The sequence below is a fragment of the Lithobates pipiens genome, unplaced genomic scaffold (assembly GCF_037356315.1).
Source record: "Lithobates pipiens isolate NorthernLeopardFrog02 unplaced genomic scaffold, aLitPip1_a1.2 Scaffold_6, whole genome shotgun sequence".
Classification (NCBI taxonomy): domain Eukaryota; kingdom Metazoa; phylum Chordata; class Amphibia; order Anura; family Ranidae; genus Lithobates; species Lithobates pipiens.
Genome location: NW_027507881.1, coordinates 4173401 through 4194492, shown reverse-complemented (window position 1 = coordinate 4194492; position 21092 = coordinate 4173401). Strand labels below are relative to the sequence as shown.

General features: G+C 46.1%; 1 protein-coding gene across 1 annotated transcript in view; it reads left to right on the top strand.

The window, feature by feature from the left end:
• LOC143958250 (vomeronasal type-2 receptor 1-like) overlaps positions 1-21092 on the top strand; it is a 47635-nt gene that overhangs the window by 13136 nt on the left and 13407 nt on the right. The window contains exon 4 of the mRNA XM_077467768.1: positions 18885-19670. Coding sequence (XP_077323894.1) covers positions 18885-19670 — 786 coding nt within the window. The remainder of the gene's footprint in view (positions 1-18884; positions 19671-21092) is intronic.

Here is a 21092-nt window from a genome sequence, read left to right as displayed (position 1 = left end):
TTCCATTATTTTGCACAGGTGATTTGATCAGTTTCACTGCCTTAGTAATTACCACAGCCATTCCATCTGAGGGAAATCCTGAAAACATGACCTGTTGGGGTGCCTTGAGGACTGGAGTTGAGAAACACTGATCTGGCCAGCAGTATGTGGAAGCCATACTGTCTTTTCAAGGTATCTATGATGTAGGCCCAACTGTCCCTGATTTCAAGGGATTGTCCCTGATTTGCAACAATGTCCCTCTGTCCCTCTTTCCTTCTCATTTGTCCCTTATTTTGGTCTGATCTATACAGTTGTATATAAAATGAACTATTTATCTTTCAAAAAGTATTTCCCAGCGTTAAACCGTTCATCCAATTTCTAAATTGCTGCATTTGTAAATTTTAAAAGCCAGTATAAAGGAATAGTAGTGGTAAAAAAGGCACTTGTGGATTTAACCAAACATTTTGTCTTTTGTATAAGTTTCCTTTTAAGGGGGCGTGGCAGGGGGTGTGTCTGATGCCTACATACTAATAGGTGTCCCTCATTCCCATCTCAAAAAGTTGGAAGGTATGTGTAGGTAGTGGTAGTGTAGCCCTTTAGTCTAAATTATGAGAGCCTTAATCTTGAAGCAAATCTTGAACAAATTCAAATTGGATATGCCTGGAGGTAGCCCAATCTTTGTTATGTGTACAGACACACTAGAAGTCCAGCACAGAAGTTGAAGGCCTCCAGCTGGGGCATACCTACAAGGATCGCAGGGATCACAACTCTGACCCAGCCCCATGCTGCAGGGGCCCATGGAGACCCCCTGTATGCCTGGATAGGCATGCAGTGGTGGGGCACCTGCCTATAGGGAAATGATCTCTCAATTTTCCTCCTGCATTTTCCTTCTACAGCCGCTGAACATCTATGGCAGTGTTTCTCAACCTTTTTTTCAGTCAATTTACCCTTTATAAAGTATGTTATACAAACAAGTCTGCTATACAGGCGACTGCCATCTTCCTCATTAACTAATGATGTCATTGGTCGTTAGGAGGTGGGCAGCTAGGTTGTAATGGTGCACAATAACAAAGGTGTAACTACAACCTTCAGAGCCCTAGTAGTAGTAGTGGCGGTGGTGTTTGGGATGGGATCAGTGGCAGAGGGATGGTGGTGGGGGGGTGGGACCAGTGGCAGAAGGAGGGTGGTGGGGGGATAGGATCAGTGGCAGATGGATGGTGGGGGATGAGATCAGGGGCAGAGGGAATGTGGGATGGATGGGATCAGGAGCAGAGGGATGGTGGGATGGATGGGATCAGAGGCAGAGGGATGGTGGGATGGACGGTGGGATCCAGAGCAGATGAATGGTGAGATGGATGAGAATGGGGCAGAGGGATGGTGGGGGATGGGATGGTGACACTGGCATTCACCTTCTCTGTATCAGCCGATCGCTCCCTCCATGCTCAGTACTCTCAGTCTGGACTCACAGTGCCTCCAATAATGCCTCTCCCAGCATGGGGACTCTGTCTGCACATCTCCTCACACAGGGGAGAGCTCCTCCCCCTTCACTCCACTGGCCCGTCAGCTGACTTTCTCCTCCACTCTCCTCCTTTCCAACATGGGTCTGCTAAGTGAATAAAACCTGATGAGGTAGTCCTGAGGATGTCCATTGGGTATTGAAACAGCCAGTGACGATGATAGGTGGAGGGTGAGATTTAGAGTTTCTATTCCTCAGGTATTGGCTCATCAAAGGAGAAGGAGAATGTATGTAAAGCCAGTTGGTCATCCAAAGAGGGGGCTGAGGAAATGAAAGCTTGCCATCTGAGAAAAAAGCGAGATCTGGATTTGGGATTTGAAGTCCATGAGGAGACTTTCTCTGAATAGGAGGGTAAGATTTTCTTGGTTGAGCTGGGAGACGGACGGGCTTTGAGGAGAAATCCAATTCCTGAGGATAAGTCGTCTAGCAATGAGTAGGCAAATCAGGATCCAGTCTCTGGAGGGAGGGTGAATGGCTGGTCTTGTAGGGGTAGAGGCCTTGGAAGATAAAGACCAGGGTAACAGTATGAGGTCCCAGTAGCCAAAAATCAGAAGGAGGGGGTCCTTGGGCAATTTCAGCAAGGTGATCTCCAATTATGAAGGATATAAACTGGTCCCAGAATGAGGAGATGAAAGAGCATGACCAAAAACGGTGTGAGAGAGAGGGTCTGGGGGCCGAGCATAGAGGGCAGAGGGCTCCATCTTTGTTGGACTTGGGGGAGAGGAAAGGGACATAGGCCCGGTGAGCTATTTTGAGCTGAGTTTCTCTCCAGGTTTCATTTGGGGTTAGGCGGAGAACCTCCCGGAGGCCATGGAGGATCTTTTTGACTAGGTCGGAATCTGGGAAATCTTTACGCTAGTTGGCCACAGACCATGACAAGAGCGGTGGAGAAAAGTCCCTTAGGAGAGGTTTGTATATATCCGAAATTGAGTATTGGCCAATCTGAAGAAAGCGGTCCAGAAAGCTTGATTTAATTCTCAGAGATTCCGCTTCACATGTGCTGGAGAGAAAGCTGATGCATTGCTTATAGTAAAAAGCGTGAGAGGTAGGTAGGGAGAACAAGGTTGATACGGTCGAGAAGGGTAGCGGTTTTCAAGATGAGGGATTACATAGTGTGGAAAGTTTTGAGCCGCCATGTTGTTCCCATATTGCATAGGATTTGTAGTGGAGACCAGGAAGGAATGCAGGGTTTCCTTGGATGGGCAAGTGAGACGAGATGAAAGGTGGGAGCTTGAGGATTTTTCTGACCTCTCTCCAGGCCAGTGCCGTGTCCCGCAGCAGAAGATTGTGTTGATGCGGGGGAGGCACAGCTTTCCATTTACAGTGGAGGAGGGCCACTAAAGAATAAGGGTGGGCCATGGCAGATTCCATAGCAAAGTTCGAGTGACGTGATTGTTGAGTTAACCAATCTAGACTGGTCCTTAGCAGACAAGCAAGGTTATACATTCTGATATTAGGTAAACTAATACCCCCTTCACTCCTAGGAAGGTACAGTTTCCTGAATGCTATAAATGGCTTTTTGCCTTGCCAGAGGAATTTGAAGATTTGCGAGTTAAGGGCCGAAACATCCTTATGTTTTAGCAATAAAGGAATAGTTTGCAGAGGATATAGCAGTCTGGCAAAGCTGATCATTTTAACAAGGTGACACCCTCCCTTGAGTGACAGGGGGAGATCCATCCAGTTTGACAACTCCTGATTAAGTTTAGTGAAAAGAGGGGGGAAATTAAGGTGGTAAAGTGAGGAGAGCAGTTTCCCTATCTTTATACCTAGGTAGGTGATGTGAGCTGGAGCCACCTGGAAGAGAGAGTGTTGCGTCCAAGGGGGTGAGGAGTGGGTGCCAATAGGGAGGATTTCGCTTTTGGAATAATTGATGCAGAGTCATGAACATACTCTGAAGTCATCAAATATATTCTTAATGTGTAAGATGTCAGTAGAGGGATTTGATGTGAAAATGAGGACGTCATCTGCGAAGAGAGACATCCGAAGTTCCAAAGATCCTACAGTGATGCCTCGTAAGGGAGCGGTCAGGGAAAGATATCTGGAGAGAGGTTCCAGGGCGATGTTAAATAGTAAGGGGTACAGGGGGCAACCTTGTCTGGTACCCTTGTGGAGGCGGAATTCCTCAGAGAGGAGACCCACTGCCACCACCCTAGGGTGGAGGGGGCTGTGTACATTATATTTATGAGGTGACAGAAGGGGCCAGAGAAACCCATTTTGGTGAGTGACAGTGAGAGCCAGTCGAAGCTGACATTATTGAAAGCTTTCTCTGCATCTAGGGTGATGATGGCATAATCTCCCTTAGGGTCACGTTTTGCTTGTTCGAGGGCTAAGAGCACCTTACGTATGTTCAAGGTGGGTGTGCGTCCTTTTACAAAGCTGGATTGGGCAGGGTGTATGAGATCAGGGAGGATGTCCGCAAGCCTGGAGGCTGCGATTTTTGATAGGATTTTAACATCTAGGATAAGCAAAGAAATAGGCCTGTAGGAACCTGGTTCCAGGGGGACTTTTCCCTTCTTAGCAAGGAGCTTGATGATAGCTTGGTTACCCGTGGGCAGATATGGACCACCTGACCAGATGCCAAAAAAACTGAATGCAGGATGGGTACTGTGATATTAAGGAGAGTTTTGTAGAAGTCACCATTAAACCCATCAGGGCCAGGAGCTTTGGAAGGGCGAAGGCTTCTAATGGTGCATTCTATTTCGTCGACTGTGATAGGAGAGTTCAGAGATTACAACTAGGCGGGAGAAATGCAAAGTATATGCACTTTGTCTAGGAAAGAGCGGGCAGCAGTCTCATCAATCAGGTCTGGGCCATAGAGGGCTGAGTAAAAATCCAGCATAGTTTTATTTATGTCAGGGGGGTGGAGTGAATGGCCCCTGTCTTGTCCCGAAGGGAGGTGATGTGAGTTGGCCGGGAAGGGCCTTTACAAAGCCTGGAAAGAAGTTTGCCAGACTTGTTCCCAAACTTATGTCGGGTGGCGTCAAAGTGTGCTTTTTTGGTGAGTTCAAGAGTAGAGGCCCAGGAGTCAAAGGAGGATTTAGTGGCGACCATTCATCTCTGTCCGCAGAGGAGGTGGGTGGAGGTGGCAATGGAGATTTGAGCGCTGTGCAGTCTGGTACTAGCTAATTTGAACTTGCCCATGGCGTTTCTTTTGAAAGTAGAGGCATAGGATATGATCCGACCCCTCAGGAACGCTTTGCCAGCATCCCAAAGGAGGTTTGAATCACTTAGATGGGGGGAGTTGGCCGAGGAGAACTCCTCTCAGGAGCGTTCCATATAGTCCCTGAAGTCAGTATTGCCGAGGAGGAAAGAGAGGAAGCGCCAAATGTTAGGGTGAGGCGGGAGATTGAAACGGTCCAACGTGAGTGTTACGGGAGCGTGACCGGAAATAGCTATGTCCCCCACCCCGGATTCAGAGATCAGGGGGAGAAGACTTTCGGATCCAAAAAAGTAATCCATCCTGGTCCGGACCTTGTGGGGGTTAGAATAAAAAGTAAATTCCCTGTCTATCGGATGGGATAGCCGCCAAATGTCTGTAAGGTAAAGGGATTCCATAGTGGAGGCAAACAGGGAGGGGGCAGCTTGGGGGGGATTCATTGGAAGGGTTTTCGGGGAGGCTCTATCGACCGCTGGGTCCATAATATCATTAAAGTCTCCTCTGATTAGATGGGGAATATGTGAGTTATTGAGGAGCCAAGTGGATAACTGACAGTAAAAGGATTTGGAGGGACTATTGGGGGCATAGATATTGGAGATCATAAATTCTTTAGACCCTATTGTTACTCGCATCGAGAGAAACCGCCCTTGGTCGTCTGTGTGAGTGGAGATAATGGAGCAAGGGAGGTTCCTATGAATCAGGAGAACACCAGCTTTGCGTCCAACTGATTCTGAGCCCAAGACCGAGCCCACCCAAAGTTTCTGCATACGATGGAAATCAGAAGCTGGGAGGTGGGTTTCTTGTAATAAGGATATGTCAGTCTTTAACCGTTTAAGGTGGCGAAGGATCTTCATTCTCTTATGAGGAGAACAGAGACCCTTCACATTCCATGAAACTACCCTAAGCCCTTGTACACACGGTCGGAGAATCCGTCAGAATGTGTCCTATCGACTGTGTGTGGTCTGCATCGGACTGATTCCGTCGGAATATCCGTCGGACCCAATTTTCCAACTTGTTGGAAATATTTTCCGACCAACTGGTTCGATCGGACATACTCCGATCATGTGTAGAGAATTTTGATCGGACCAAGTGCCACGCATGCTCAGATCAAATTCCTACATCAAAGCTATTGGCTACTAGCCTGAACGTAGTCCCATCGTAACGAAATTACGTCATCAAGTTCTGAATGATCTGATTTTTCGACAACTTAGTCCGACCGTGTGTATGCAACAGTTTCGGACAAGATCCGACAGACAAAATCCGATGGACAAAATCCGACGGATTTGATTGTCGAAATCTCCAACCGTGTGTACAGGGGCTAAGAGATTATAAGGTGGAGGGAATATGCAGGAAGGCCATGTGTACGGTGTTCCATCAATGGAATAGTGTAGATTTGACTTAGTGCCGGGACTGAAGGTAAGTAGAGGCATCTAGCCCACTGGTGGAGGACATAAGGGGAAGGGCAGAGGGGGGAGGGAAGAGGGGGAGGAAGGGCGGAGAGGTCAGGGCAGGAAGGAACAACAAAACAACTACAGCAACTATTGGTGCAAGCTTCACTTTTTTCCGCAAGAGAACACTGTACATAGCGGCTCCCCATACAGGGGACTTGCGTTCAGCATTGAAGGATCCCATACGGTGTGCACGTTCTACCGTAAAAGGGCCTGCCAGGCCCATGGCTTCTGGAATGCGTTTTGAGCAAAATTCCATTAAGGTGGCTGCAGGGAGCGACTCAGGGACGCCTACAAAACGCAGGTTGCTCCGTCTGGACCTGTTTTCCAGGTCTTCCAATTTTTGGAGAATGTATTTGTTAGTTTTATCATGGGATTGTTCCGCGGCTTGGGCTTGGTAGAGTTTATCTTCGACCTCTGATACACGGTGTTCCAGTTCGTTTAATCTGGTTGTCTGATCAGTAAGTTGTGCTTTTAACTGCTGCATGCCAGCATTAACTGCCTTCTCCACATAGGCTGCTATCCTGTGGGTAAGGAGAGCTGCCACTGCCTGTGCAATGCGATGTGTGTGTCCATCATCCCCGGAGGGGCTGTTGGAGAGACTGACCGCTGGCGGGGTCTGCTGGGATAGTGGAGGAGCTGATCCCTGGGGTGGAGCGGTGTGCAGGAGGGGGGAGCCGGGGTAGCACTGCCACTAACCTCCATGTCTGACTTCGGTGCGTTCGTTGCAGCATGTGTATAGGCCGAAGCCGGGGGCTCAATTTGCAGCCCGTCCTGCAGCCACGTACGGACGGGCGCCGTTTTTTACTACAAAGTGATCCATCTGTGCCCAGAGGGTGAGGAGGAGCAACCGGTGGTGGTGGCTGGGCTGAAGGGCCTCTCAGGCCATTTTTTTAGGCCGAATTAGGGTACCCGGAGCGGGAGCTGTGAGGAGGCGCAGCTACCACATGCGGTGCCGGAACCGGAAGTGCTGCTGACTTTTAATAAGGACACTTACCTGTCCTGGGTGCCCTCAATGTCGGTGGCCCGAGGCCGACCATCCCTCTGCTCTCGAGTCCCGGCGCTGCCACTCCAACTAAGGGAGACAGGCAGTGGAGCCTTGCGGCTTCACTGCCCATTATCTACTGCGCATGCGCGAGTCACGCAGCACTTTGTGAATGGGGCGCACTGTGTTCTAGGACACGCACAGTAACCAGAACACACTGCGCCCCATTCACTAGAAGATGATGCGAGGAGGAGAAGACTGAAGATCCCCGCGGAATAGGAAGAGGCAGATTAGGACGATCTGCCTAGCAACAGGCATTTCTGGTAAGTTAAAAAATTAAAAAATTCCTCCAATTTTTTTAGGAACATTTTTAGACTTTTTTTTTTTTTTTTTTTGAGTGGCCCTCCACTTTAACTGACAGTTCATTTGGGCTTTAAAAGCATGATGGAAGTGTGCTCTCATCTGCACAATGTGGGGCAGGATTAAAGCAAATCTACAATCACAGCACAGCATTCATTTTATAACATCATCCATGTAAAGGAAATACAGACAATAGTTATTTTTGAAAAATCCAATATAAGCATACTTGAAAAATGTCCTTTCATGTTGTGAGTTCTGCTTGTGGGATAGGTGCAGTGTGATAGTGAGAATGCAAAGTCCATGCTCAACAATAGTATTATATTGCAGAGAGTTCAGCAACACGCAAACAGACCCAGCAGGGAGGCAACCCATCTGGAGCCACTTACAGACTGTAACAGCACTGGGACAGTAGGCTGAAGACCTGGAGATGCCTACAGCCTCTGCCATGAGGAGTGGAATGCAGCCTGTCTGGTCCAAAGCCAATGGGGAGGCTTTCTGGAGAGGTTGGTTTGGTCCCTGTAAGCCCTTGTACACACGGTCGGACATTCCGACCATGAAATCCATCAGATTTTGTCTGAAACTGGTGTTGCATACACACGGTCGGACAAAGTTGAAAATCTGATCATTCAGAACGTGATGACGTTCATTCGTTACGGTGGGACTACGTTCATGCTAGTAGCCAATAGCTTTGGTCTCCTAATTTGATCTGAGAATGCGTGGCACTTTATCCCGATAGCAATTCTCTACAAACTATCGGCCAAAGTCCGACCGGATCATGTTGTCAGAAAATTTTATATCCAGCTCTCAAAAGTTGTTGGTCGGACATTCCGACGGAAAAGGTCCGATGGAGCCCACACACGGCTGGATTATCCGACAACACGGTCCGATCGGACATTTTCCGTCTGAATTTCCGACCGTGTGTACAAGGGCTAAAACATTTTTTTTTTTTTGCCAGCAAATACCTTATACAGCCCACTTCCTGTTTCCTGTCTGTTCATTAGCCTAGGCTTATGGCATCATTCACAGCTCTCTCTCTCACTCTTGTGAGAATTTGCCAAGAAGGGAGGGGGGATGAGTCATAAGAGGGCAATTTAGAGCTACAGGAGGATTTTTGCAATTTTTTTGGCAAAAAAAAACACTTTTTTTTTTATTTGAATGCACAAAAACCCACTATATTGTCAAATGTTTGGTAAAAAAAAAAAACATGATCTTATGCTGAGTACATAGATACCAAATACAAAATGCTTTAAAGTTGGGTGTGCAGCGGCGACAAACTACATACATTTTTAAAAGTCTTTACAGATTACCACTTTAGATTTACAGAGGAGGTCTACTGCTAAAATTACTCTCCTCGATCTGACAGTGAAACCTCACATGCAGGGTGAAATTGCTGTTTACATAAGACACAAGACCGATGCTTGTGTTCGCGACGTTTGCACTTGAGCACAGGGGGGACAGGGGTGCTTTAATTTTTTTTTTTTATTATTTATTTTGCTTTTTTTTATTTTATATTTACACTGTCCCTTTTCATTTTTTTTTTTTTTTTTTAATAATTTTTATTGTTATCACGGGGAATGTAAATATCCCCTATGATAGCAATAGGTAGTGAAAGGTACTCTTTTTTTGAAAAATGTGGGGGTCTATTAGACTCTAGATCTCTCCTCTGCCCTTAAAGCATCTGACCACACCAAGATCGGAGTAATAAGATGCTTTCCCAATTACCTAATGGTTATATCCAGAAAAAACAAAGTCATGAAATGCTCGTAGCTTCTGGTTTCTTAGGCCATAGAGATGATTGAAGCCATTATATTCTCTGATCAGCTCTATGGTCAGCTAGCGGAACCACTGACTGCATTCTCGTATTCCCCGGTGGGACAGGAGAGCCATAGAAAACCATGTAAAGCGGTGGGAGGGAGGGGACTGTCATGAACCTTGGAATACTGAAGTATTTCTCCTTTGATTCTATTGCACAGTAGTGGGTCTTCTGCCCTGTCTTAAGGCTAACCCTTTCCAGACGTCTCTGTGGTCTGGAAGGAATGCATTGTCCTGTGTTTGACTGTTTGTTTATGTACTTTAATTACCCTCTGGGACTTCTCTGTGTTAACATTAAGCATATCAGTCCTCCTATTCAAGCTATCGGACCAATCCCTGCTGACCCCGTTCCAAGTCCTCATTTGCATGGCCAAGAGGACCTAATTGAGGACTAAAGTTTACTTTACAATTGACCAATGGGAAAGTGGTTGTTGGGACAGGGTGTTCAAACTGTTATGTATAAAAGTGTGTTGTGTGCATCCAATAAAGGTGAGATTCCTGTTTGAACTTACATACAGCCTGCCTAGTGTTTGTTCTGAGCTATCACAACTCGATTCGAACAGCTCATAGCTGTAGTTCGAATCCCGGAGCATCAGATGACCGAACCATCAGACGTTGCGATCTGCAATCTGATTCCATAGCTACAGAGGAGTGTCGGGAGAATGGAACCAAGCGAGCAGGTGCTCGTTACAGGGACGTACATTCCAACTGCTTGTAAGAGCAGTCTAGCGGCTAATTAGCTGCTAGGATTGCCTTTACAAAAAAGCCGACCACCGGCTGAAAAAACAAAACCAAGTTAATGCCTAAACCTGCAGGCATCATTCCGGTATAACAACGCAAAGTCCAGCAACATACCAGTACATTGCTGGTCCTTGTTGTGTATATATTGTAATGTTCTTTTTTTTCATGCAGCCTGTGGGCTGCATGAAAAAAGAGAACATAACAGATTTCTCCATTCACATCGATCTATCGGTGATATGCTCATCATTAAAATACCGCCCTGCATCCACCCACTTCTAATGATTGGCATATATGCACTGAACAAAAACCCCCCCCCAAAAAAATGATTCCTCAATTCACATCAATGGATGTGGATGAAGACATCTCTGCCAAGAAAGTGAATATAAATATATGCCAAAGCATATGCCCACCCCTACCCCTATGTTCCGGCTTATATGCTTTTAAAAAAAAACTGCAGTGGTGAAATCACCTCCTACAGCGATAGTTGCTGATTTACGTACCGTGAGAGTCGTATCGTATTGTGCTGCTGTCAAAATAAGCAAATCAGTTCTGGAGCTGAATGGCGTACCTGCAAAGCAAACAATGGTTAACAATAAATCAGAGTATCAATAAAACATTAACTAAATAAAACAAACTGTGCTAAAAAAAAGGAAAAAATATATGGCGAAGCACAGGGGCAATCCTCCCCTATGTCCACCCCAGCCACTTTGCTTCGCCATATATGCTCTTTTTTCTAACTTTGGTGGTGAAATAACCTCATGCAATGCTGGAGTCACTGATTTACGTATCGTGAGAGCAAACCTTGTTGCTGTCAAAATAAACAAATCAGTGCTGCAGCTGAATGAAGTACCTGCAAAGCAAACAACGGTTAATAATCTATAACAGTACAGTAAAACAGGAGAAAGGCTTGCTTGCAAAGCAAACACAATAGCATTACAGTATATCATTTATAGGGGATCAGAGGGGTGAACAGCTGTCTCAGAGACAATCCAGTAAAATAAAACTGGCTTTATTCCGCAAACTGGCAAAAAAAAAAAAAAGAAGACATGGCTTGTCACACAATTGTGCACACAGGTACAGCTCACAGTTCCGCAGCATACAGGCTTACAGGCTTACAGGCAATAGTACATGGCTCTAATCAGAGCTACAGCCTTTTATGTTGTTAAGCTCACCCAGCAAGTACACAATCCAGCAGTGGATCTTTTCAGACAGAGTGCTGCTGTGTATCTCCTACTCAAACAGCTCCTCTCTGACACTTTTAGCCAAGCTGGCAATAAGCTGGTCTGAAGGGGGAGTACCTGCCCTTTTCAAATAACCCCTAATTATCCCTGACCCAGGCAGATCCTCTACATATCCCCCCCCCCCCGTTCCAGGCCAGGGGGTCTGAACACCATGAATCAAGTGGCAATAGACCCAGGAAAGGGCATCCACATGCTGATGTAACTTTCCTGGTCTATGTACCACTACAAACTTGAAGTCCTGTAGAGCAAGGGACCACCAGGTTATTGTGGAGTTTTTGTCTTTATTTTGGGCCATCCATGTAAGGGGTGCACGAGCTGAAACTAACTTGAAGGGCCCGCCCAACAAGTAGTAGCAGAGTGTCTCCAAAGCCCATGTTATTGCAAGATACTCCCTTTCCACAATAGAATAATTCCTGCTCAAGTACATAACAGGTTGCTCATCCGCCCCAACCATCTGGGACAGTACTGCACCCAGACCCAACTTTGAGGCATCTGTTTGTACCAGGAACTTTTTTTGGAAGTCAGGAGCTACCAACACTGGTTCCTGGCACAAAGCTTGCTTTCACGGCCCATTAGGTCACTCTTCTGGCAGCTGGGAAGGATGCAGGACAAGGTGCAGTAGTGTTGGAGGTTGTTCCGCCACCACACCTCCAAAATGCTACTACTGCCTGTGACACACCTCTCTCCTCCACCCCCTCCTCTTCTTCTTCCTCCATGGCCTCTTCCAGTGCTTTGTCCTCGGAACCGGAGGTGCTCCATAGGTGTTTAAGGGGCTACGCAAGTATGCAGGTAAAAAGACGCCATGCCGTGCTTGCGCTGGTTTGTTTGGGGAACAGGAGCCACACTGGGCAGATATTTTGTCAGCTCTGCAGGGGCAGGCCGAGAGGTGGTTGACGCCACACCAGCTTAAGCCAGGAATGGTGGTTTGCGACAATGGCACCAACCTCCTCTCCGCCCTCTGACAGGGACAACTAAACCATGTGCCCTGTGTGGCTCACATCCTTAACCTGGTGGTGCAGCGGTTCTTGGGCAGGTACCCAGGCTTGCAGGATGTCCTGAGGCAGGCCAAGAAAGTCTGTGTGTATTTACGCCGACCATTTAATGCCAGTGCTTGGCTGGCTGAGCTCCAAAAGGAGTTGAACCTGCCCAAGAACCGCCTTATATGTGACATGCCCACTAGGCAGAACTCAACGTTGGCCATGATGCAGCAGCTGCACATGCAGCAGAGGGCCATCAATGAGTACCTGTGCGACTACGGCACCGGGACAGGGTCAGGGGAGCTCGTTTTTTTTTCACCAGACTAGTGGGTGATGATCAGGGATGCATGCACTGTCCTGTCACCATTTGAGGAGGCCACGAGGATGGGGAGTAGTGACAGTGCATTCATCAGTGACACTGTACCTCTTGTCCACCTGTTGGAGCATATGCTGCGTGGAATAATGAACAAGGCACTTGAGAACAGAGGCAGGAAGAGGAGGACTTCCTTGCCTCTCAAGGCCCCCTTTATTCGAATGCCTCAGCTAACCTACGCTGCATGGCCTCCCTGATCCTGCAAAGCCTGCGGAATGGATCAAGGAAAGGGACCATTACTGTTTGGCCACTCTCCTTGACCCATGGTACAAGGGTAAGGTTGCGGACTTTATCTTGCTGTTGCAGAGGGAGCAGAGGATGAGACATCTCTGGGAGGTCTTGCAGAAAGGTCTGCGCAACGTTTTCCCAGAGACTGGGAGGTTACAAACTCCTGGTACTGGACAACGTGTTGCTGAGGCTTCGGTCAGTCACAGAAGGAGCAGTGGAGAAGGTGGCCATCTGAGCGATGCATTCAGACAATTTTTTAGTCTGCAGCCCCAAAGTATGATCGGTTCCATCAACCATCGCCAGTGTCTGATTTACATGGTGCAGGAATACCTAGGGGCAAGGTCAGACTTGGACACCTTTCCTACCAAAAATCCTCTGGCTTACTGGGTCTTGAGGATGGATCAATGGCCAGAGCTTGCACAGTATGCAATTGAGCTACTGGCCTGTCCTGCATCCAGCGTTCTTTCGGAACGCACCTTCAGTGCTGCTGGAGGCTTTGTAATCGATCATAGGGTGCGCCTGTCCACCAACTCGGTTGATTGACTGACCTTTATAAAGATGAACCAGTCTTGGATGACCACCAGCTACCAAGCACCTAAAGCTGATGTAACCGGATATTTTTTTTGAAATGTCACATCCCTTCAAGACTGCCTATGCTGATGCTGAGTGACTGTCCTGTTATGTTGACTGACTATCTTCTTCCACCTCAATGATCCTGCTGATAGCTTGTAAGAACATTTTTGGTTCTGGGTGACGCCACCAGCCCAATTTTTCAGCCCCTGTTTAATTAAAAATTTTGATGCAATGCTTTGCAGCAGGGCTCATTCCTGCACTCCAACTAGAGTATATGGGAGAGGTTGCAGTGTCGTGGCACCAGCACCAGTGCCTAAGGCACAATGTTCAACCCCTGTTTAACAAGGGCATGTAATTACAAATTTTGATACAATGCTTTGCAGCAGGGCTCATTCCTGCACTCCAACTAGAGTAACTGTGAGGATTTATAGTGTTGTGGCACCAGCACCACAACCACCAAAGGGCCATTTTTTCTACCACTGTTCAACAATGGCATGTAATTACAATTCTTGATATAATCGTTCACAGCAGGGAGCTCCAGCGCCCACCAAGAGTCACTTTGAGGGCTTACAGTGTTGTGGCAACACCAACACCTTAGGCCCCCATTTCTGCAGAGCATATAGGGCAGGCCCCTACTTTCAAACATCCAGCTTACAAACGTCTCTGTGACGGAACCTATCCCACACTCTGATTGGGTGCTTCCATCATATACCACTTCCTCCCAGCCTGAATGTAGATATCAGGTATTCCAACCGCTCAAAAGCACAAAACAAGACGAGACTTGCTTAGCTGCTAAACATGGACTCATTTATTAGAACCAAAATGTCAAGTATTTATAATACAGTAGACGACTAAAACCTAACCTAATTAGCATGAGCTAATTATCTAAATCAACACTCAGACTAGTTAAATGAGGGATAAGACTTTTCGGCTCCTAGCTCACTAACAATTCAATAAACATTACCGTAAACATAAACATAGGGTTAATTAGTACAAACAACAATGTGTGAATACTCAATACTCAGACTAGACTCATTTACACAACAGACAGGTGGCTGGAGTTCATGACATTAGAATCTAACAGTGTTTGTCCCAACAGCATGAGACGACACACATTATATACACATATATACAGCATTGAATCTGACTAGCACAGATTATAGTGGGGTTCTCATTCACCCTGTGCCCCTTAAAATCCAGGGCCCATAATCCATCGGCAAGAGGCTTGCATTAAGTCCTCTCAAAAAGCCTGTGTCCCGGCTAGGTCTGTCACAGTCTCTTACTTGCAAACGGAAGGAGACAACAGGAAGGGAGAAGAAAAAAGACGGACGACCAAAAAAATTATACAGGGGTGATAACCCTTCCCTATGTTTTCCAAAAAGCTTAAAAATAGATTGTTTGACTGGAGCTACACTTTACGAATGTACCAGTTCAAAATTACAAACAGATTCTACTTAACACAACAAACCTACACAGTCCTTGTCTTGTTTGCACCGCCTGTATACTCCTGTTCTGAGTATATAGGGCTTGGGGGCCCACACCTTTCCTTTCTTTAACCACTTGCTTACTGGGCACTTAAACCCCCCTCAGTCCCAGACCAATTTTCAGCTTTCAGCGCTGATGCACTTTGAATGACAATTGCGCTGGCATACAACACTGTACCCAAATTACATTTTTATCATTTTTTTCCCCACAAATAGAGCTTTCTTTTGGTGGTATTTAGTTACAGCTCGGAGTTTTATTTTTTGCTAAACAAACAAAAAAAGATGCAAAAAAAAAAAAAATCATGTTTAAAAGTTTGTTAAAAAATTTTGCAAACGGGTCATTTTTCTCCTTCATTGAAGTGCGCTGATGAGGCGGCACTGATAGGCTGCACTGGTGGGCACTGATGGGCTGCATTGGTGGGCACTGATAGGCTGCACTGGTGGGCACTGATAGGCATAGTTAAGGCGGCACAAATAGGCACAGATAAGGCAGCACCGATGGGCACAGATAAGGCGGCACTGATGGGCAAAGATGGGCACATAAGATGGCACGGATGGGTGGCACGGATGGGTGGCACGGATGGGTGGCACGGATGGGCACTGATAGGTACCACTGATAGATGGGACTGATGGGCACTGATAGGTGGCACTGATAGGTGGCTCTGATAGGTGGCACTGCTGGGCACTGATGGGCGGCACTGCTGGGCACTGGTAGATGACACTGATGGGCACGGATATGTGGCACGGGTGCAGCACCTTTGTTAAGGCAGATTGTGGGCACTGCTGGGTGGCACTGTGGGCACTGCTGGGTGGCACTGCTGGGTGGCACTGTGGGCACTGCTGGGTGGCACTGACGGGGGGCACATACTTTTTTTATTGTTGCACTGGCAGGGGGCAGGTGGGCACTGTCAGGGTTGCAGGTGGGCACTAGCAGTGCTGGCCATGATCGGGACTGATGTCCCGATCACAGCCGCCGGTGATCGGCTTTTTTTTTTTCTCCTCGCGCTGACAGCGCGAGGAGGAATAATAGCCAATTACCGGCTCCGTTATATCACATGATCAGCTGTCATTGGCTGACAGCTGATCACGTGATAAGGGGTCGGGATCGACCCCTTGCACGGATCGGTGATCAGGCGAGTCTCGTAGACTCGCCGATCACAGAGCGCGCCGCTCGTGCACGGGACACGTCAATAGACGTAGTCCCGGCAAAGGAGATCCGCGCTGTAGCCGTCAATTGACTATAGCGCGGATCTCAAGTGGTTAATATGGGTACGGGGTTCCCCTTAATATCCATACAAGACCCAAAGGGGCTGGTAATGGGCGGGAGGGGTACCCATGCCATTTTTCTCAATGATTTTCATACATATTGCCAGGACCAGACATGACATTAAAACCGCAAGCAGTTTTAATTTACTTTTTTCCGTTAAATGTCATTTTGTGCAGGGCCTGTTCTAAATACGGCAAACACGTGCCACTTCACAGGCATGCTATAGATGCCCCCCGGGCATGATATTTAAAGGAATATTTCACTTTTTTTTTAACTTTAATCGTCATTAAAATCAGCGCTCCCAAAAAAAATGTCAGTTTAAAAAAAAAAAAAATTGGCATTGACCAATGTCCCATGGGGCAGGAGCTGGGTCCCCACACCCTTTTTAGGACAATATCTTGCATATAAGCCATTACAATTAGCACTTTTTATTTTGAACATTTGAGTCCCATAGACTTCAATGGGGTTCTAAAGTGCACACTAATTTTCGATCCGTTCGAAAGTTCTGGTGCGAACCAAACCAGGGGGTGTTCGGCTCATCCCTACTGACTGTCAAAAACTGTCTATCTTTACATGGTTCGATCAAGTTGACGTGGTAAATCTGGTGGGCTGATGGACTTTATAGTACCCACCGTCTCAACTATCTCAAAGGGTCCTTTCCACTTGGCGAGAAGCTTACTCTGCATGGTAGGCACTAACATCAGCACCTGATTCCCAGGTTTAAACTCTCTAACCTTGGCAGGTCAGTTGTATACATGAATATATACAAATATTATGGCGCTCATAAAAACACCCACCCACCTACCGCTTTTTTTCAAAAACTTGAAAAAACTTAATATATTCAGTATTTTAACAATCATATTAAAAAGGTAAGTAATAATACTGTAGGTATAATCAGAAAAAGAAAGGGAATGGGGTGGGACGGGGGGAAAGGGAGGGAGAGGGACAGAAACAAACCCTTTCCTCAACAAAGTCTTTTTTCTGACAAGGAAGGAGTTAATTTTTCTCTGGGGGGTAAAACAACAGTCCAAAAACAGCAGCCATCCAGTGGAAACTGAAACCGGTTCCCAATTGAGACTGTAAAGACAAGAGAAAGAGGCGCCTCTGGGTGTAGACTGTAAAAATCCTATTTAATTAGCATGTGGTTAAAAACACTCACATTATATAATAAATTATCAGGCAATGTATATATTCCATAAACGGAGGGAGAAGAACCTCAATGTGTGGTCATCTGCGTCCCTTGCACTGGGGAGTCCTGTCAGCATGTGTCCGCCCCTGGAGGCTATGTTGATATGCAGAGGCGGCCGATATAAACAGCGCGCGTTTGTCCGAGGAGTGGAACGCACGGGGGACTCCGGGCGACGGGAGATGATGTCACAGAGGATGCGGCGCGTTTCCTGAGCTGGCAATACCGTAGATGACAGGACGGCTGCGCTCCTTTGTCAAGCTGGAGGCGATGGCACTATTCCAATCGGTGTGACACCACTTCTGCCGATTTCAGGTACGACTTCAATAGACATCTGTACATGAAGCCATACAAATGTCTATCAAGTAGCACCTGAAATCACGCTGCCCTTGCAACTTAGAAATTGTGCTACTTCAAGTGAAGTAGCATCAACGTGAACCAGGGCTTAACAGTCCTAAAAAAAATTAAATATGAAAAGTGCAAACAGGAGCCAACAAGTGAAACAAAACTTCAGGCTAGATGAACTTAAAATTTGGCAAGCATGTCTACATAATCACGTAGTCTCTCTGTAAAGCAGTGGCAGCCTCTTTTATTTGCTCAAGATCATTCAAACATTGCATCATATCTGCGCTCATTCGGCCAATTGTGCATCTTGGAAGTTTGTGACTTGCACAAACAGAGGCTCACAAATAGTTTCTTCCACTTCTGGGTCTCTTTGGCCCTCCGACTTGCGTCAGGGCTTGTTACATCAACAAGTGCAAGATCTGTGCTGTGTCCAGGTTGAGCTGACCACACTCACTTTCCTGTTTTTTGGGGGGGGGAGATGGCCTTGTTGTCTCCCCTGTTGGGGCCCGAGCGAGGGTAGCGTCTTTTTGTTCCCTCTGGTGGCTTGTCAGTAGCCTAATTTTTTGTGCCTCGCCTGAGGAAAAGCGATTCCTCATAGAAGGAAGACAATCACACACAGGTAACCCTCCTGTGTCCTCGAACTCGAATGGAATCTATACATTGCCTGATAATTTATTACATAATGTGAGTGTTTTTAACCACATGCTAATTAAATAGGATTTTTACAGTCTACACCCAGAGGTGCCTTTTTCTCTTGTCTTTACAGTTGTATACATGACTCTGGGGTTTTTTCTCAGCCTGCAAATGTTCCCATAATATGGGCATAACTTTTGTTATTCGATCCTGCATTTGAGAGACGTGTGTTCTACCACACTCCGATACGGGGAAGATTCTTGTTCCCACGTCTCTTTCATTATGTCCAGTAGTCCTCGGGAGTGTCTCCCATAAATTTACATTTTTCTTTTATTGGATATGTTTTATTGCAGAAAGAAAAAAAATATTTGTCAGGGAAAAAAGGACAAAAATTGGGTACAGTGTTACACAACCTCGCAATTGTCTGTTAAAGTAACGCAGTGCCGTATCGCTAAAAATGGCCTGGTCAGGAAGGGCTCAACCCTCCCTGGAGCTGAAATGGTTAAAGGATCAGAGTGTATGTCATTGACCAGATATGTGAAAATAATGATATGTTCCTATTACATTATGTTTCTACAGATCAGCCATGGCGCCACCGACCTTCTCCTGAGTGACAGAGAAAAATTCCCAAACTTTTACCGCACCGTTCCAAGCAACTGGATTTGGTATGAGTTGGTTATGGATATACTGAAAAAGTTTGGATGGAATTGGGTTGGAATCATCACATCGAGTGATGGAACCGGAGAAACAGAATTGCGGGAACTGAGAAAAGAGATGACCAGACGTGGGATCTGTATAGAATTTGTTGTTTACCTGACCAACAATGTGGAAATTAACAGAAAGAGGGTGGGGGATATCGAGAAGTCAACTACCGATGTTGTCATATTATGCGGCCAATTTAAATATGAATATATGGCGTTTTCTAGAGAATCAAAAGTTCTCAGACAAAATATGACATTAATTGTCAATCAGTCATGGAATGTAGTTGGATATAAAGAGATCAGCCTGAAAGAAACATTTAACTGCAGCATTGTAGCGATGTATGCTTTGTTTTGCATTCCTGGATTGGAGGATTATCTGAATAATGTCCATCCATCCAAACGGCCAGATGATCCATTGCTGGAAGATATTTGGCTAAATTATTTTAAATGTCCTTCTTCAAATAATTTTAAAAATAATTTAAATCCTTATCGTTCGATCTCTAACATCACCTGTACTGGGCCAGAATCATTGACATATTACTTTACAGAGAAGCATGATGGAAAATTTGGTTTCATCTACACTGCGGTATACGCTCTAGCTCACGCTTTGAACAATATGAAACTAAGAAGAAATAAATCCGGAAATTATGGAATAAGGAAAAAAGTAAGTTACATTTCCTGATTTATCTGTTCCCTTAGCTCTTGTACACACGGTCGGAAATTCCAATAGAAAATGTCCGATCGGAACGTGTTGTCGGATAATCCGACCGTGTGTGGGCTTCATCAGACTTTTTCCATCGGAATGTCCGGCCAAAGTTTGAGAGCTGGATATAAAATTTTCCGACAACATGATCCGATTTGTAGAGAATTCCGATCGGACAAAGTGCCACGCATGCTCAGATCAAATTACGAGACTAAAGCTATTGGCTACTAGGCTGAACGTAGTCTCGTCGTAACCAACTAACGTCATCACGTTCTGAACGATCAGATTGTCCGACAACGTTGTCCAACCGTCTGTATGCAACACCAGTTTCGGACAAAATCCCTTGGAAAATATCCAACGGATTTCATGGTCGGAATTTCCGACCGTGTGTACAAGGGCTTAGATGTTGTGTCTATAATATACAGTGGTGTGAAAAAGTGTTTGCCCCCTTCCTCATTTCCTGTTCCTTTGCATGTTTGTCACACTTAAGTGTTTCGGAACATCAAACCAATTTAAACAATAGTCAAGGACAACACAAGTAAACACAAAATGCAATTTGTAAATGAAGGTGTTTATTATTAAAGGTGAAAAAAAATCCAAACCATCATGACCCTGTGTGAAAAAGTGATTGCCCCCTTGATAAAACATACTATAACTGTGGTTGTCCACACCTGAGTTCAATTTCTCTAGCCACACCCAGGCCTGATTATTGCCACACCTGTTCACAATCAAGGCATCACTTAAATAGGAGCTGCTTGACACAGTAAGGTCCACCAGAAGATCCTTAAAAGCTACACATCATGCCGAGACCCAAAGAAATTCAGGAACAATTGAGAAAGAAAGTAATTGAGATCTATCAGTCTGGAAAGGGTTATAAAGCCATTTCCAAAGCTTTGGGAATCCAGCGAACCACAGTGAGAGCCAATATCCACAAATGGCGAAGACATGGAACAGTGGTGAACCTTCCCAGGAGTGGCCGGCCGCCCAAAATTACCCCAAGAGCGCAGCGACGACTCATCCAAGAGGTCACAAAAGACCCCACAACAACGTCCAAAGAACTGCAGGCCTCACTTGCCTCAGTTAAGGTCAGCGTTCATGCCTCCACCATCAGGAAAAGACTGGGCAAAAATGGCCTGCATGGCAGAGTTCCAAGGAGAAAACCACTGCTGAGCAAAAAGAACATCAAAGCACGTCTCAATTTCTCCACAACACATCTTGATGACCCCCAAGACTTTTGGGACAACATTCTGTGGACCGATGAGACAAAAGTGGAACTCTTTGGAAGGTGTGTGTCCAAGTATATCTGGCGTAGAAGGAACACTGCATTTCATAAAAAGAACATTATACCAACAGTAAAATATGGTGGTGGTAGTGTGATGGTCT